We start from the raw sequence: 18,541 nt of genomic DNA on the forward strand, positions 1-18,541 counted from the left end.
AAACAATAATTTAGAAACCAGTTGAAAAAACGTCACTTCCTGTCTACCAAATTGTTTGAAAATGGCGAAACTGCATAGGGAAAAGACAAACGAAGATCGTACGATTTGTCATAACCTTTAGGGCATTATTACATTATATTATATTTTTGAATTTGTCAGAAAACCAAAAATTGTCTTAAAGTAACCCTTAAAAAACTGAGATGAACTTTGGTGTTCTGGAGGTGTCAACTGCTTCTCTACTGGCTCTAGGCTCTACTGCTCTAGTGAGACCTGCCATTTAACTCCTGTTGAAATATGTTTGCAAGTCATATAAGTCTATTGCTTATCATATGTCTCTTGTCTAACACTAACACATCTTCAAATTCATTGCCAAAAAAAGGCATAAAATATGCACTAACCCGTAAATTCCTATGTCACAATGCGTTTGTTTTTATGTCGCAGTAAGAACCAATTATTCAATGACTTTGTTTACAGCAATTGACCTAGCGTCAAATGGTGTAACTCATTCATAAATGTCACAACTGAACATTCACACCAAATTTAATGTTTATGCCTTTATGGCCAATAACAGACAGGGTCTCAGTGTTCTCCCCAGGATTTTTGGAATCCGGGTCCGTTCGCGCCCAATCACGTTCGCCCCCATGCACGTTCGCCCCCCTTTCACTTTCGCACCCTACACGTTCGCACCCTACACGTTCGCGCCCAATTTTTATTGGTTTTGTGTTTAATAATTTGTTAACGAGTTTTGGTAAGTGTATTGCTATAAATATATATTTTTTCATTGTTTCTAAATAAAGTGAGATTCTGACAAGGTTTTTTTTGTGTCATGGTAAATGTTAATTGCTTTAAACATTTTTTTTTCATTGTTTTTAAATAAAGTGAGATTCTGACGACCAGTATTTTATTTTTGTGTTGAATAATTTTTAATCATGTTTAGGTAAGTGTATTGCTCTCTATATATCTATATATATATATATATATATAAATTTATTTTTTTTCATTGTTTCTAAATAAAGTGAGATTCTGACAACGTTTTTTCAGGTGTTGATAAAATCTTAATCATGTTTTGGTTAGTGTATTGCTATAAATATTTTTTTTTTATTGTTTCAAAAGGAAATGGGATTCTGACAACGTTTTTTTTTTATGTGTTGAATAATTCGTAATCATGTTTTGGATAGTGTATTGCTATAAATATTTTTTTTCATTGTTTATGAATAAAGTGAGATTCTGACACACATGAGCTCAAAGGAGCCAAGCTGTTAAAAACAATTATCTTTCATGTTTTTTATTTAAAATCTTCAAAGTTTTACTCATACCAAGCTAAATACATGCAGTATTTACATTTAAAGCAAGTTAAAATAACCATGACAACAATCATGATTTTTAAACACTCAACAATGACATCATATTAGGCTGTGTATAAATACAAAATATAAATACCAGTAATCATACATAATTAACATTTAATAATTAATCATCAAATCAATTTAAAACAATATTTCATTTAAAAATTCCCGAATATTTATTTATGAAAATAAAAATATTTTACAAAACATCTAAAAATTTATCAGGTTTTTGAATAAAAAAAAGGGTGCGAACGTGTAGGGTGCGAACGGACCTAGGGGGCGAACGTGTGGGGTGCGAACGTGTAGGGTGCGAACGTGTATTGGGCGCGAACGGACCCGATACCGGATTTTTGGATAGCACCAGGGTAACGCGTGTCAAAATGATTTGTACAATATGTCGTGCCGCGTTGCATCACCTTTTTTTTTTCTTGTTAGTTTTTGTGTCATTACCTTTTTGTCTTTGTTTTGTTTACTGTGTTATGTAGACTTTGGGTCAAAAAATTACTGGTAAAAAAAGAGGTAAATCAATAAACAGTTTGTATACTTTAATTTCTTTTAAGAATAAATAAAAGAAAGCACTATTAGTCTTTAAACTTAAGTCACTTTTTAGATTTTGATCAAGCCAATTTGTCCTGATACTTGTAGTTACACTACACATTCCCCATTTTTGTTAGATTACACCATAACAATTAAATTTAAACAAGATTAAATTTTAATGCAGAACCTCTAGTAAATTAAAAACTATTTTCCATAGCTTAAGACATGATTCTTTTAAACAACAATATAATTATTATTAGAATCATTATTGTGTTACTTGGTAGACAGACATGAGAAGTAAATTTATATCATCTATCTGTACACTCATATATCATATCAAGCTGAGTTCCAATCAGTGTCTTAAGACTGGGACTACTTTAACACAAGTCAATTCCCAATTGGAAAATACTACCTATTTATTATAATATGTCTGTGCATTAATAAAAGTATGTTTATCAAAAATAATTTGCAATATATTTTTGTTTGTATGTTGAAAGAAAGTTTTTATCCTTAAGCTAACATTCTTATATAATTTTGCATTCAATTTGTACTTTATTTCTATTTTCATTGATAGATAATATTTTAGGAGCACTTATTTGTAATATGCTAAATCAGGGGAAGTAACTCCAACACGTTTAAAATACGCAAATTATTTATAACCAAAGGCTGGAGTAATAGAGTTAATTAACAAATGTCTGCTTGTCCCTCACAAGTCTGATCATTAATTATGATCTCTCAATTAATTAAAACACAAAAGAATCATGTACATCGATTAAATCCAATCATCAAGGTTAACCTCAAAAGGTAAATCGATCACGTGGTGTAAACAACCTAGTTGTAAGAACTGGATTGAACTGGTTTGAACTGGTCAGTTTTCATCTGAAATTTTATACCCCACGGAAAAGGTTTAACAAGTCGTTTAAAACTTTACCGATTTACTATTTTTTTACCGAAAATTTTAGCACCACGGAGAAAAATTATACATCGCGGCAAGAACGATACCACCACGGTAGAAAATTATACATCGCAGGCCTGCGGTCCTTTAAGGGCCTGGGGAGAACACTGAGTCTTGGTACCACTTTTATTAACTGTAAATATTGTGTCAGCTTTAAATCACCAACTAAGAAAGGCAGTTAAGCAGTTAATGAAATACTAAAACATATATATATATATAAGGCATACATTTATTTTCCCTTGTGTGCAATCATATTTTTGTTCTATCTGAATCATTCATGTGTGTAGTGATGTGTATCTGAAATTGTGCCGTGCCGTGTATTTAAACTGTGGTCAGTCTCAGTCAAATGTCATAATGAGAATGATGAAACAGAAAGTGGAATGAATGAAATAAACGAACTGATGAATGACACATTAAACATTTTAATAAAGGACGACGGTGACATAAATAACAAATTAAATAGCGATTGGTGTACGACCCCCCAAATATACCACAAAGCAAAATAAAAGATGTTCAAACTCCTGAAGGTAGATTGGTTGTTTTCTAACATCTAGTTTCCTAAATAGCTGAACACTATCAGACTATATTATTTTTTCTGTATCCTTAAGGTGTCGCTATTGACACTGGATGGCTACTGACTCATGTAATTGCTATTGTCCCACAAATTTCTTCTCATGATTCATGTGTACATATGGTGGTAACTGTATATAAAATTAATTAAAACAGAGCACATCAAAAATTTTGAAAGAAGAATGTAATTCTCATCTAAATGAAGAAAATTATGTGTTTTATAAAGATGTATAATTATGATGATAAAACTTAAAAATAAATCTTGTATAATGATATTTTTTTTGCCACTCTAGATCTAGTTTTATAAAGGAGTGTGTAGATAATTTACCTAGTTTTGTTTTGTAGCTCGAAAAAGATGAGTATCATGACTCCAATTTTTCTTCTGATTTTTTGAAAGCACATTATAAGAATTATCTTCTCATATATTTCATATTAAAATTCTATTGTTGACATTTGTACTTTTCTTTCCATCACACAAATTTATTTTTTACCTGTGTCATCATATACCACATACTTTCAGGGAAAAAAATTAATGGTCGCTCATCACGACCAGAAATTGACCTGGGCAATCTTTTTATTCAGTTGTGGTAGCCCAGGTGGCGAACTGAAAAAGTACTCAACTGAAAATCTACCGTTAACAAACCCGGGATCAGCGCTCCCACTGGTCCCCCTTGATCAGAAACTTAACCGTCGTCATCACAATTTTATCGGGAACCAGTTGTTAGAATTTGGAAACCGTGCCGATATTGGTTTGGGTTTACAATTTTTCGCGAACATACGGATTTGAAGAAAACAAAATGTTGAAACATATTCCTGGGGTTAAAGAACCCGATGTCGCCAAAAGAAAATTGGATAAGGAATATTAGTTTAGCTAATGATAGAGTGTTGGGTGAAAGGCATAATGATATTGTAACTGCATGAGACTGAAACTGAAGCTGAGAGATAAGAAGATGATGTGGTTGATGCAGGGAGTGGTAAAGAGAAAGATACTGAGAGGGAGAGAGAAGAACAGACAGAGGTAGATAGTCAGACAGAAGAGTGTGAGGCAGTGTGTAATGTTGAGAGTGTGAGGCAGAGTATTTTTTGAGGTGAGTAAGATGTATGGGTTTGAAGATGAGTGTGATGATGAAAGAGATTATGAGTCAGGGATTGACAGTGATTTGGAGGAGGATGTAGGTGTTTGCAAGGTTGTTCGAAATTTTCCAGAGATTAACAATTATGTCTGTTCTGTTGTTTGATGTAGCTAATTTAAGTAATAAAATCATTGAATTCTTTAGTTGTCTTAAAAAGATATGTAAAAAAAAACTGGTACACAGGGCATGAAGATTCCCATTTTGTAAATGATTTTTGTCGAGCCTGCGACTTTTGTCGCAGAAAGCTCGACATAGGGATAGCGATCCGGCGGCGGCGACGGCGGCGGCGGCGTTAGCTAACTTCTTAAAAGCTTTATATTTTAGAAGATGGAAGACCTGGATGCTTCATACTTTGTATATGGATGCCTCATGTTACGAAGTTTCCGTCAGTCACATGTCCAATGTCCTTGACCTCATTTTCATGGTTCAGTGACTACTTGAAAAAAAAGTTCAGATTTTTTGTAATGTTAAATTCTCTCTTATTATAAGTAATAGGATAACTATATTTGGTATGTGCGTACCTTGCAAGGTCCTCATGCCCGTCAGACAGTTTTCACTTGACCTCGACCTCATTTCATGGATCAGTGAACAAGGTTAAGTTTTCGTGGTCAAGTCCATATCTCAGATACTATAAGCAATAGGTCTAATATATTCGGTGTATGGAAGGACTGTAAGGTGTACATGTCCAACTGGCAGGTGTCATCTGACCTTGACCTCATTTTCATGGTTCAGTGGTTATAGTTAAGTTTTTGTGTTTTGGTCTGTTTTTCTTATACTGTATGCAATAGGTCTACTATATTTGGTGTATGGAATGATTGTAAGGTGTACATGTCTAGCTGGCAGGTGTCATCTGACCTTGACCTCATTTTCATGGTTCAGTGGTCAAAGTTAAGTTTTTGAGTTTTGGTCTTTCTTTCTAATACTGCATGCAATAGGTCAGCTATATTTGGTGTATGGAATGATTGTAAGGTGTACATGTCTAGCTGGCAGGTGTCATCTTACCTTGACCTCATTTTCATGGTTCAGTGGTCAAAGTTAAGTTTTTGAGTTTTGGTCTTTTTTTCTAATACTATATGCAATAGTTCAACTATATTTGGTGTATGGAAATATTTTATGATCTATATGTCAGTCACGCAGGTTTTATTTGACCTTGACCTCATTTTCAAGGTTCATTGCTCAGTGTTAAGTTTTTGTGTTTTCGTCTGTTTTTCTTAAACTATAAGCAATAGGTCAACTATATTTGTTGTATGGAAGAATTGTTAGCTGTACATGCCTGCCTAGCATGGTTCATCTGACCTTGACCTCATTTTCATGGTTCATTGGTCAATGTTTAGTTTACTTGGTTAATGTTAAGTTTATGTGACAGTTGTAATAAAGCTTTATATTTAGGACTATCAACATAATATCAATGATTAGTAAAGAAGGCGAGACATTTCAGCGTGTGCACTCTTGTTTTTATTAAATTTGATAGAAGTCAACAACAAAAATAAGACAAAATTTACATTTTCCCAAGCATCTAAATCACCTCCAGGTATGCTCAGAATGCAGGGTTTTGAGTCTAAAATTTCAAAATTTTCTTGGGGGGCATGCCCCCAAACCCCCCTAGCAAGTTCAGCCCGCTTCGCGCGCATCACATGGTGACAGTGAAATAAAGTGGGCTACTAACTTTTTATCTGGGCTAACTGATTTTCAAGTCTATTAGCCAAGCTGGCTATTGGCCTTAAAAAGTTAATTTTGACCCCTGTACTTTCCACTAATTTACTGATTGCCTTAACCTGTTTTGGGTGAATTTATCAACTCTGGTACAATCCCTTATTTTACTTCCCATACTAAAGAACAAGAATGCAGCTAACTTAAAGCTATTTTGTACTAAACATTCATTTACCAATCCCCAAAAGTTTTATTAAAAATGCAGGCCTTTGGAGGCTACTTTTCCACACTTTTATCTAAGGGAAATACAATGTAATCTTTTTCCCATGAATTTTTGGAATTTACATCAGACGAACTTGAAGAGCCTTGGAAAAATTATTTACATTTAGTAAAACTTTCTGACGAAAGGGTCGTGTAGATAACTCTATTTCATTTATTTCCAAACCATTTGATATACTAGTGAAATTTTCTCTTTCAAGGTAAACTTATATCAATATTTGAAATTAATTAACGAATAAAAGTTTCAAAAGTACTTCAGTGCTATAATAATAGTTACCAGTTATCTATTTTTGCCCATACAACCACCATATTGCCCTTATTGTTACATAAGTAAAGTGCAAACAGGCAAAAATAATTGTTCCATCAAGCCAAATGCATATTGTAATGCTTAAAAAAAAGACGCATACATGTATCCATAAATTATGTTTTTTTTCTTTCATTTCTAGATTTTTTTGGAACTACATGTATATAAATCATAATAATGGGGATTTCAGTACGTTCTAGAGGGATTTCTACGATTTTATGGGATTGAGCGATTCTAAATACCCACAACAAACACTGAAAAATCGAATACAACTCAAATACTAATGCAAAAGCAACATGTAAGAACTCCTTCAAAACGAACCTTGGGGTGAATGTGGGTGATTCTGGAAGGCTAAACAGTTTCTGATCTAAAAGTGTGGCTACAGCAAATGGAACATATTAATGGTAATTTTTTGTGCATATTGTTCCATAACTGTCAGCTAAAGTATGACAACTTCAGGCTCAGTAAAACTATTAAAAGGAGTAAGATACACACTGTATTTAGTAAATATGCTCCTTTTAATAACACCACAATCACCTAAATTAGCAATCTGATTGAGATAGGTAAGTCCTGTTTCTATGCTCTACCCACAAGGATCTGTCAACCTTCTCATTAACGTTCAGTTTCAAAGGTATTTCTAGGTAAATTTTTTGTAATTATAAATAAATTTTAAACTTTTATAAAGTATCTTTCAGGGGTATTTTTTTGGATACATACATATGTACACATATTTTAATTTTATTCAACATGTGTCATTTACCTAATAACATAATTCCTCTTGTAAAAGTGCATTTTCTATGCTTCCTAAATATATATATGGATTTAAATGAAAATTCACGCAGACAAAGCTTACTTGAAGAAAATAACCAAAATTAACTAAACCACAGTGAGACAAGAAAGTCTGGTATAGTACAGGCACCAAGAAATCAAATTATATGCATTAGAGCATCTGTTGCTCCTCGTTTTTCTATGAAGTAACCCAGTTATCATGGTTATAACATGTACATAAATTGTACAACTTCTAAATCGCAAAATTTAAAAAAAAATTATACCACTCTCTTCACTTATACAGCACTTGCTTCAAAAAAAAATAAAAACAAAAAAATTTCGCACACTCGCCCCATATTTTTTGGAGCTTTTGTCCGACGAACTAGACATCAAATTGGTGTGGCCTTATATAGTATACTTACTGTTTAATAGAGGTAAAATGTTTTTACACCATACAAATATACTTTTCTCCCCAATTTTTAATCATTTATTTTTAGAATTTAGATGTAAACCACACAGGTTGTCTGCAACCTACTAAATGTATACCAGGTAATTACATACATGTATAACTTTCTAGGTAAATGATATGAAATACAGTCAAACCTGCTATAAAGAATACCATTATAAATAGAAAAACCTGTCTATAGTAATACATGTACCTATGCATTTTTAACCTCAATTCAAAGGTTATCTCTCTTTTAAGGTAAGTTTTCTCTGTTCCCAAGGTTGACCTTTATATTCAGGTTCTACTGTAATCATAGGTTCACCATTCTTTTTGATGTATTAATCCTTCTATAATTCAATACTGTGTCTTTTATGCTTTCAATGTTTTTTTCTGTTACAGTATCGACTTTAAGCAGGTCAGGAACTCCAGTAAACAGTTTGCCAAAGTTACCTCCTATTATTACCAGTGAGATTGATAGAACTTTCCTGTTAGATTTGAATGATTACATTAGATATGAGACTGATAAACTGTCATCTGGTGATGATGATCAAAGATATACCATATACAAGTCAGTTTTCAACAGGGTAAGGTTTCTTTCACTCTTTCCAAAATTGTTCAAAATCTCAACTCTATCGGTATAAAAATATTCATCAATTAAAATTTCTTCTATTGACACATTAGACCAAATAATTCCCTTATTTTACTTAGTGGTACTGCTTTTAGAAAAACGGCTAGCATTTGTTAGTACCTTTTCATACAGTTTTCTGGTTTAAATGTTAGAGGATAAAAATATTTATTTTCCATTGTAGATTATTGAACATGTTTCTGCATACAAACCATTACTAACAGCTATAAAGAAAGAATATGAAGATACTATAGAAGCCATTAAGAAAGGTCAAAGAGAGGCTGATTTTCTACATGGCAAACTGAAGGCAATGGCATCTGAGCCTTCAACCATCAGGAATTATAGAAAAAGAGCTGATGAATTAGACGAAAGGTAAGGCAACTTTTAAATATCATACTATGTCATTTCTGCTTGGATCCCTTTCAAATTTGAATGATGGATTATGCTTATCAAAAGGTTTTATGAGTAGAATATCAGAAAATGCAATTATAATAAACACCTTTTTCAGGAGGAAAACATATATACTGTAAATTTAGAAATTATTGTGTGCATTTATTATTACGATTTTTAGAAAATGAACAAAAATGCAAGATTAATTATTGCAATTTCAGTTAACCTGCATACAGATATATGTATCAGATATATAAGAATGCGAGTTCTTATTATTGCGATTCCCACCCAGAAGCATTATTCGCATTGATAAATACCTTGCAATAATTTCTGAATATACAGAATATTTTTTGGTTTCCCCTGGATTCTGTTCGTATTTGAATAAAGTTAATCTTTGTTCATCATGATGTGAACACTTTAAATTATAAGGCCTCAGTGACTGAGTGATCTAAGTAGTTTAACTACTATACCAATAGTCTGTCAACACTGGGGTTGTGAGTTTGAACCCCACATGTTAAAGGTTTGTTTGACTCCAATCTTAATTTGACTAGGATTTACAATTTTCCTGCCAAAGTATGTGGTTCTCTCCGGGCACTCCGGTTTCCTCCAATGTTGTTACTTTTTCTTATTTTAACAGAATTTTAGTGATCCAGAAAGACAATGAGAGATTACAGAAAGAACTGAATGAACTTCAACAGAAACGTAAAGAAAGAGAAGAATTAGATAGAGAAGTTACTGAACCACCAAAGCGAGAACTAAAAAAAGACAGTCGTATGATTCCAGGTAATTATAGTGTTATTTATAAGTAATGTTCAAATATTGATTACTGTATGGACTAAATTTTTCTTATACTAGATAAGTATAAAGGATTTTTTTATCTGAATATCATTCTTAGTGAAATAAAAATGCATACTTACATGTTGACACATTGATTTGTATACAAATGTGAAATTTTCAAATATTGATCTCAATCATTATAAGACATGAACCCTGTAGATGTGGTTAATTAAAGTAGTTTTATAACGATGCAAAAGTTAATATGCTACCAAACTTTAGGGAATAAATGAATTGGTTATCCATCTATTTATTGAAACCAGGAGATGCATATTGGCTTATTGGAGCCTTAAGTTGCTTTAATTGTGATGAATATGTTTGTATATATGTAGTTGAATTTGCCAATCCTAATGGTGAAAAGTATATATTTTTAGGGTTAACATTAGAAGAATCAACAGATCTAACCCTTCTATACAGAAATTATGAAAAGCTTGACAGGCAATTGAAAGAACTTAATATAAGTTTTAGAACGAGATATGTCCCTAAATCTCACAAACTGGAATTAAAAGAAAGATTGGATAATAAAGTGAATGAACGAGATGACCTTTTAAGGCAAGGACAGATATATCGGTACAAAAGGTCAAAGTTGAAAATAGCTGTGGAAGCAGCCCAGGCTTACAACAGAGTGAAGCCACCTCACCAGACTGTTGGAGATGCTGTTATCTTTGCATTAGCTCAGGCTAGAGGTCTACAGAAACAGGAGAAAGGTAGGTATCAGTATTTATAATCTCTTTGTGGGTAAATATGTAAACACTTTATGTTTTTTAGAAACTAGTTTTAAAATGTTGACTTAGAGGTTAGAAATATATTGTCTCCAAAGACAAAACCAGTAGTTTGTTATTTCAGTATACAAAGCCAAGGGCATAAGTACAATACATTTTTATTCCACTGTGATTTTTTTGTTTAAATTTGCATACAAGCTACTTTTCACCTTGTCACTTCAAATATGTAATAAAACATGTACCTTTATGTGCTACTTTTAGAGATTAATCAGGTTGAAAATTTAGACATTTACTCAAACTGTTGGTTTTCTTGGAAATTTCTATCCTTTCCACAGACATACCTAACTTTTTTGTTTCAAAAAACAAACACAAGTGGATTTTTGTAAAAACATTTAGAATATCTCCTTTATATAAGTATGCTCTAAGTTTGTATAACTACTCTTTGGAAGAAATAGTTTAAATTCCCTTCTTCAAACTAATCAACTGGTGAAAAATTTCAGCCTATTGCAACAGAAAGGTTGTAATAAGTAAAAAGCAGGTGCACTGTAATAATAGTAATCTTACCAATCAATTCTATGATTGACTGTCTGTTTCACAAGAAGTAGGAAAATCAATAATTTAGTCATCAGGCTCACAAGTATAAAAACAATTTGAAATGACCACAAAATTATTGTTAAAGCTTCAAACTGTTGTCAAAACTTTTTTTATTCAAGTTAGTCTGATACGTTAAGTTAGGTGTGTAATTTTTTGAAACTTCATATAAAACAGAAAGCCAATCATTGGAATTGAATGGTAAGATAATTTTCATTACATTGCACCTGCATAAGGGCATTCATTACAGAAAAGATCTCTCGTTGATTTTTTCTTGAAATTTTGATACAAAGTGAATTTTGATTTGTACTATCAAAATATGCAAAGAAAAATATACATGTACCTCCATGACTTACTTTTGGAGATACATGTATTTCAGCTTGAAATGTGCCTGTTTTATGTAAATACACAAAATTTCATTTTTCAATACTTTTACGAAAAAATAACACAACTTTCAAACAAAAAGAGGTATTTTCAACAGTTTTTTTGCAAAGTGTCCATGTATTTATAGGCCTTTAAGTAAGTCTCTAATATTAGGGCTGAATGTGATTTGATTTTTGTGAAATCATACAACTTTTGGTAATAAAAACCAGTAGACAATTTTCTTTTCCATACAAATGCATACAGAAAAAAATCTGCATGTGATTTTTTCTTGTAATTTCGAAATAACATTCTTGAAGGTGTATGTACAGTCGATTGCAAAAGAAAAAAATGGGGTCCATGTGCTAATATTTTAGCTAGAAATAGATAACCTATTTTTTTTAAGTGCTAGCAATCCCATTTCCCGTTTTTGGCGCTAAAGTATGTCACAGTATATTCTTTATGCAACACCGTCGTGCAGTAATTCCAGACGTACATCGAAATGTTGTACAAATTTATAGATGATAGAAAAGTAATACATTATCTGTGTTTTCCTTTGTAAATACTATCAAATTGACATAACAGATTGAATGATGTTTATGATTTTTCAGCGAATTTTGGCTGCATATCATTAGCAACGTTGTGAAAACAATGCATTTAATTTGGATGCATTATTATCTGCCCTTGCTACTGTATTGTATGTCCTTAACACTAACAATTACCTTTCTATAACATTGGGCTGAATTTTTTCATGTTGCATTTTTAGGCAGTTAAGCTGCCTTATGCGAGCACCCTAGATTTGTGTTCTACCCAATAAATGCTGAAATACGTGCCATTGTTATTATCTAGCTGGCTATTATGTTATTTATAACTAATTGGACATTTTTTTAATACTTTTATTTCTGGAATATAAAAAATATGACCAGAAAAACCTTAAATGATCGTCGAACTACCCAAAACTTTTGAAGTTGCACATAGGAAGTAGTGCTCAATAGAAATCCGTACGTAGTTTATTATCCCCTGTGCTTTTGGCTACGATGTCAAAGAACAATTGTATGAAATATTTCATCGCCGAAAATCGGTAATTATAAGTAGTTTATATTTCCCAAATGGCAAAATGCGCAGGAATATTGTTCATGTACAACAAATCTTTATGATAGAGGAAATAAAGTTATATATGTGGGCGGTAATTTTTAACTTATCTTGCCAAATAAGGTTGTTGTTATTTTATGAATGAAACGAGGTCATGAAACAGATGCGGAAATCGACGTTGATGGGATGTTTTAAGTAATGTGGACAACCCGTCCCCAAGACAAGTCGGACCGAATCCACTCAAACCGTCTAAGAAGACAACTTTGACCGTTTGTCAGATTTACTTAGGGTTTCATAAAATATTAGACTAACATGTCTAGCAGAGCCATTAATCTTTTGTTTGTGCATTGGGGGTCTATTTAGGGGTATTTGGAGGGGCCTGAAGAAGGGAGGGGTTTACTATAGAACCCTATGGGATTTTATTTTTTTTAATTTTCAAATGACTATTTCTCAAAAAAGTAAGTGATAGACATATGCAGTTGTCAGTAATGAGAACAGGACAATAAAAAAAATCAACCAAAATATAGGGTGAGTCCCTGGGGGTCATCCCAACCCCCATTCAATTTGAAAATGTACTTTTATCTTGCAAACCGTCGCGATCCCCACCCCTAAACAACATATATACTTGTATGGGACAATAAAAGAAATCAAATGAAAATAATTTGGGGGAGTCCCCGGTGTCGTCCCACCCCCCTCCTGTTTGAGAACTTGGAAATGGTCGAGATCCCCACCCCTAAACCATATATATTCATGTATGGGACAATAAAACAAATCAAATGAAATATAGGGGGAGTCCCTAGGGACACCCCGCCCCCTCCTGTTTGAGAACTTGTGAACAGTCAAGATCCCCATCCCTAAACCATATATATTCATGTATGGGACAATATAACAAATCAAATGAAATATATGGGGAGTTCCTCGGGTCACCCCACCCCCTCCTGTTTGAGAACTTGGAAATGGTCGAGATCCCCGACCCTCAACCATACATATTCATGTATGGGACAATAAAACAAATCAAATGAAATATAGGGGGAGTCCATGGGGACACCCCACCCCCTCTTGTTAGAGAACTTGTAAACAGTCAAGATCCCCACCCCTAAACCATATATATTCATGTATGGGACAATATAACAAATCAAATGAAATATTTGGGGAGTCCCTGGGGTCACTCCACCCCCTCCTGTTTGAGAACTTGGAAATGGTAGAGATCCCCACCCCTAAACCATATGTATTCATGTATGGGACAATATAACAAATCAAAAGAAATATAGGGGGAGTCCCTGGGGTCACCCCACCCCCTCCTGTTTGAGAACTTGTAAACGGTCGAGATACCCGCACCTAAACCATACTTGTTCCTGTTCATCATTTCAAAAAGATTTGAATGACATACAGGGTCAATCTCCTAGGCGTCACATATGCATATCACTTTACTAGACCAAACCAATATGAACTGGACTATGCCCAATGTCAGGAGACCATGGGAATGACGAATTATGGGGGCTTTGTTTGGGAGACTTCATAACGGCATCCTGTTACAATTATTTCTTGTTTATTATAAAATTTTATTGATGCAAGAAATTAGTCTAGGTGTATTGAATTTACTTTGATTATTTATTAAATTATTTCTGGGCCTATAATTATTTTCATTTATGGCTCATTTTAAAGAAAACATATAATTATTTCAAGCAGTGTAAAGACCGAGAATGTTTGACCAACTGTTTTATAATCACCTGTCATTTTATTCCAAACTTGGTATGGAGTAACATCATGCACTTGGGGGTGAAGATGGGGGTCATTTACATTGATATATGAGTTGCTTTTGAAAACCTTGATGAAATATTAAGTAATTTGCCTTAATAATCAATTCATTTAATGAACATAAATGTACAATATACGAATGTTTAATGTTTGTTCTTTCAAATCTTAAAAAAAAAATTGAAGCAACACTGCCACAGTTTTCATAATTACGTTTGCCTTGGTTTTTGGTTAACTGCCTACAGCGGTTACAGTGCTTTGATTTAAAAGAGATCAATTCAAACTGCAACTTGAAAAAATGATTTGGTCCATTGGTACTGCAAAAGGGAAGTACATTTTGGATATATACGACAGTAAAATCTAAGAGAATGTTTAACATCTTTTAAATCAATTTTAGCACTGTTATTTTCAAAAGGCTATAAGGTGTATTTTGAATTACACTAAATTAAAATGATTTCATTTTAGGAATGAATTTATGTTATAAGTACAATGCTACTGAAGAGTATTCATTTGATGGAGGTATTTGATGTTGACAAATCACAGTGTTCCCCATGTCTTCCACTGCACATAAATCCCAACTTGAATGTCTGACCTAATATGTAAATTCTGCATGTTTAATGAAATTTAACTTGTAAATAATATAATGTTGTAATGAAAATGATGAATCAACATTTTTATGAGGATTTTATCTGCAAGATTTTTCAGTGTTTGCTTCCATATTATCATAATGGAAGCATTTTGCATGCTGTAGATAGGGGACATCAGAAATGTTTTAAAAAGGGAATGAGATCTATAGGATAAAAAAAAATATTATTATCCCCCCCATTTTCATTTGACATGCTTTGTTGGAATTGTGGAATTAAGATGTTTTCTTGGCTTTTGAATATATTGATATTTTATGATTATACCTCCTCTGAAAGTGTTTATAGTAGCTTTCACATCCTAGATCCTGGTGGCATCAGGGTCATCAGCATTTAGGTTCAGTCTGTGATTATACTTATATATTCTTACATCATTGTTCAATAACGTCATTTACAGCCAGGAACAGGAACAGTCTAAACAAAGCATAATATTACTGATCAGCTGACAAAAAATATATTCATATTTTACCACGGGTGTGTACTTAAGCATTTGAAGAACGTCATATTGTAATACACAATGTAGCTTTCACATCCTACATCCTGGTCATCAGTATTTAGGTTCAGGCTGTGAATTAAGGTTTTTTAGACATCAATAACTTTGTCAAACCTTAATGGAATTTTACGAAAATTGGACTTAAGCTTCTTCATCATGTTCATGAATCAGATATAGCATCTGCATCAAAATTTGAATATTTTTACTTATCTGTGTTCTACTGATAAATGTCCTTCTGTCGGTTCATCCCATTTTCTTTTCTGCATTCTTACTTAAGTTTGCCTCATGCAAATTTTATGGAAATCATACACAGTGCTAAGAACCAAAACTGGCAGACTATAGAGTTTGAATTTGGGCAGTGAGTCACTTACTGTTCTAGAGTTATGCCCCTTTATAACTTGGGAATTGCTAATTTTTTCGTTTCCGCATTTCCAACTAGTTTTCCTCATCCAAATTTTTATTGAAACTCATACACATTGCTAATAAACAAAACTTGCAGACAGAGTTCAAATTAGGGCAGTGAGTCACTTAATATTCTAGAGGTATGCTCCTTTATAAAGTGGAAATTTCACATTTTTTCGCGTTTCCGCACTTAAAACCACAAAACGCAGACAGAGTTTGAATTTGGGCAGTTTTCACTGCTCTAGAGTTATGCCCCTTTTTAACTTTGAAAATTGCAAAGCTTGAGCGGAGTCATTCATGTCCTCTCCTTCTTTTTAATTTTTTTTTTATAGTTTATAACATTAAAATACAGTCTGTTTTAATTTTTTATAAACATCAATAACTTTGTCAAACATCATGGAATTTTATGAAACTTGATCTCATTCACATGTCCAGTGGTCAGGTTATGTGCATTTGTTGACACATGTCATATGGTATTGACCTCATGTTCAGTGGTCAGGGTTAAATTTCAGAATTAAGTCTGTTCCTCAGTAACTAAACATGATAGGTCAACAATATTTTGATTTGTGATAAGTCTATGCCCATCTGTTATGTATGGTTGCATGTTTTCCTACATCATTTTATAAATTTGAAATATGATAGACTTTTTCCAAATTAAAATGAAAAGAAATGATGGATAAGAGGAGAAATCTTTAATGAAATAAAATTTTGGGCCATCATGTCTACATGTAAATTTTAGATACACACTATTAGTAATATAACAATGGGATAGAAATTTTTGGTATATGTAGAAAATACTGATAGTATTAAATTCCACAATAAAATTCTAAATTGAAAATCCAATATTGGTAACTGTCATTAGGTATAGGTAACAAGCACATCCCAAGGTAAGTTGTTGGTTAAACCAGCTTGAATGTATTTATACTTTTATCTTACTGTAAAAGACTTTTTTTTCTCTCAAATAAAAGGTGAATTCTTTCTAGTTGAGAAACTGTTGAAGCATTGGAGAGATTATGTATCTTGCGACCCAAATTTTGGTGAGCCATTCTAGAAACAAGAAGATTATGTTTGTTGTTTACTGTTATATTTATTTATGCATTTGTTTTTGTTTACCTAACATTGTTACGTTTCTCTTGTAACACAATTTGTACAAATATTCCTAATAAATATAAGTTGCCACAATGTGTAAAGATGTATCTTGTCTGTATTTGAAGATATTGTTTATTTTTCATACCCCACCCCTAAGAAGAATGGAAAATACATACGGCAGTAATACACATGGTCGTCTGTCCATTAGTTTGTCTGTTCATTTATCCGTCCATATGTCTGTTTGTCAGTCTGTCCTTTATTCCCTCTGTCACAGATTTGGTTTCGGGATGATAATTAAAGTACTGTTGGATCCAAATTTGATCCAAATTTTTTGAAATTTTAATACAATGTCATGGACTACAAAATACAAGTCAAGTTCGAATTTGATGGTTTTTACATTTACTGTTCAAGAGTAATGACCCTTAGTTAGCTTAGAAATTGGTATTTCATTTATTTTTGAATGATAAGTTAAGTACCACTTGACTAAATCTTTTTTCAAATTTGAACACAATGTCATGGATTATAATTATGAATCCAATTCAAGATCCATTTTAAGGATTTTGACATTTATTGTTCAAGATTTATTTCCCTTAGTTCCTTAGTTACATTAACATTTTGATTTTATTGGTTTCCAAGTGATGATGCAAGTTCAGTTTGACAATATTATTTTAGAATTTAATACATTTTTTTTGAAACATACAATATAAGTCACTTTCAATTTTGGCATTTACCCTTAGTGAATTTTTTTGCATGCGGGTGTATCTGTGATCACTAAATCACCTAATTCTAGTTCATCTAATTATTCCTTTTTTTTTTATTTATCAGCATGATCATTTTGAGATGAGTTATTCTAGAGTTGTTAGGTTCTATATAATGTGTAAATCTTAAAACATCAAATTTCATCAAATTTTACACACAAGATGCATGTCATGTGCATGTTTTGACCTCAATTTCATGGTTCAGTGGTCAGATTTATGATATTGTGACTATGGTATTTCATGATATTCCATTCTCAGGTCCCAAAAACACTGGAACTGTGACTGTATCTTTTTTCATTTTAAACAGAATTATCCCCAGGCGAAGGACAACAACAACGGGATGGTTCACCATCAGCTCCACAAACACTTACCACAACATCGTTTGATGATGATGATCCAAGTAAGGAAAAAGAGGCTGAGATGATGTTAGAATACATAGAGAAATTTAACGAATTGTTTGAGGATGGGATGTACGAAGATGCTGCTATCCATGCAGCTAACAGTCCAAAAGGGATACTTAGGACATCTGCCACATTGGCAAAATTCAGGGGTAATTATTCTCTTAGGATTTCTGATAATTTAACTAAGTTTAGGAATTTTCAGATATAGTGGAGATCCTACAAATTAACAAGTATCTTGAGGATTATTAACCTTGTTAGACTTGTTAAAGAAAAAACATCTCCAGTTAAAATCCTTCAATTTTCTTATGATTTGTAGCTACACAACAATAGCGTTACATTACATTACAATAGTGTGCATGAAAGTTTGGGAATAATAATGTTAGTACTTGGCCCATATTCAT

At 32.7% G+C, this 18,541-nt stretch overlaps 1 protein-coding gene across 1 annotated transcript in view; it reads left to right on the forward strand.

The window, feature by feature from the left end:
* Window position 1: 1 nt before the first annotated feature.
* LOC127698467 (clathrin heavy chain linker domain-containing protein 1-like) overlaps window positions 2-18,541 on the forward strand; it is a 29,631-nt gene continuing 11,091 nt past the window's right edge. The window contains exons 1-6 of the mRNA XM_052201944.1: window positions 2-98; window positions 8,387-8,571; window positions 8,797-8,984; window positions 9,640-9,785; window positions 10,211-10,543; window positions 18,047-18,289. Coding sequence (XP_052057904.1) covers window positions 62-98; window positions 8,387-8,571; window positions 8,797-8,984; window positions 9,640-9,785; window positions 10,211-10,543; window positions 18,047-18,289 — 1,132 coding nt within the window. The 5' untranslated portion in view covers window positions 2-61. The remainder of the gene's footprint in view (window positions 99-8,386; window positions 8,572-8,796; window positions 8,985-9,639; window positions 9,786-10,210; window positions 10,544-18,046; window positions 18,290-18,541) is intronic.

Source organism: Mytilus californianus, unplaced genomic scaffold, assembly GCF_021869535.1.
Source record: "Mytilus californianus isolate M0D057914Y unplaced genomic scaffold, xbMytCali1.0.p SCAF_4, whole genome shotgun sequence".
In the NCBI taxonomy this organism is placed as follows: Eukaryota; Metazoa; Mollusca; class Bivalvia; order Mytilida; family Mytilidae; genus Mytilus; species Mytilus californianus.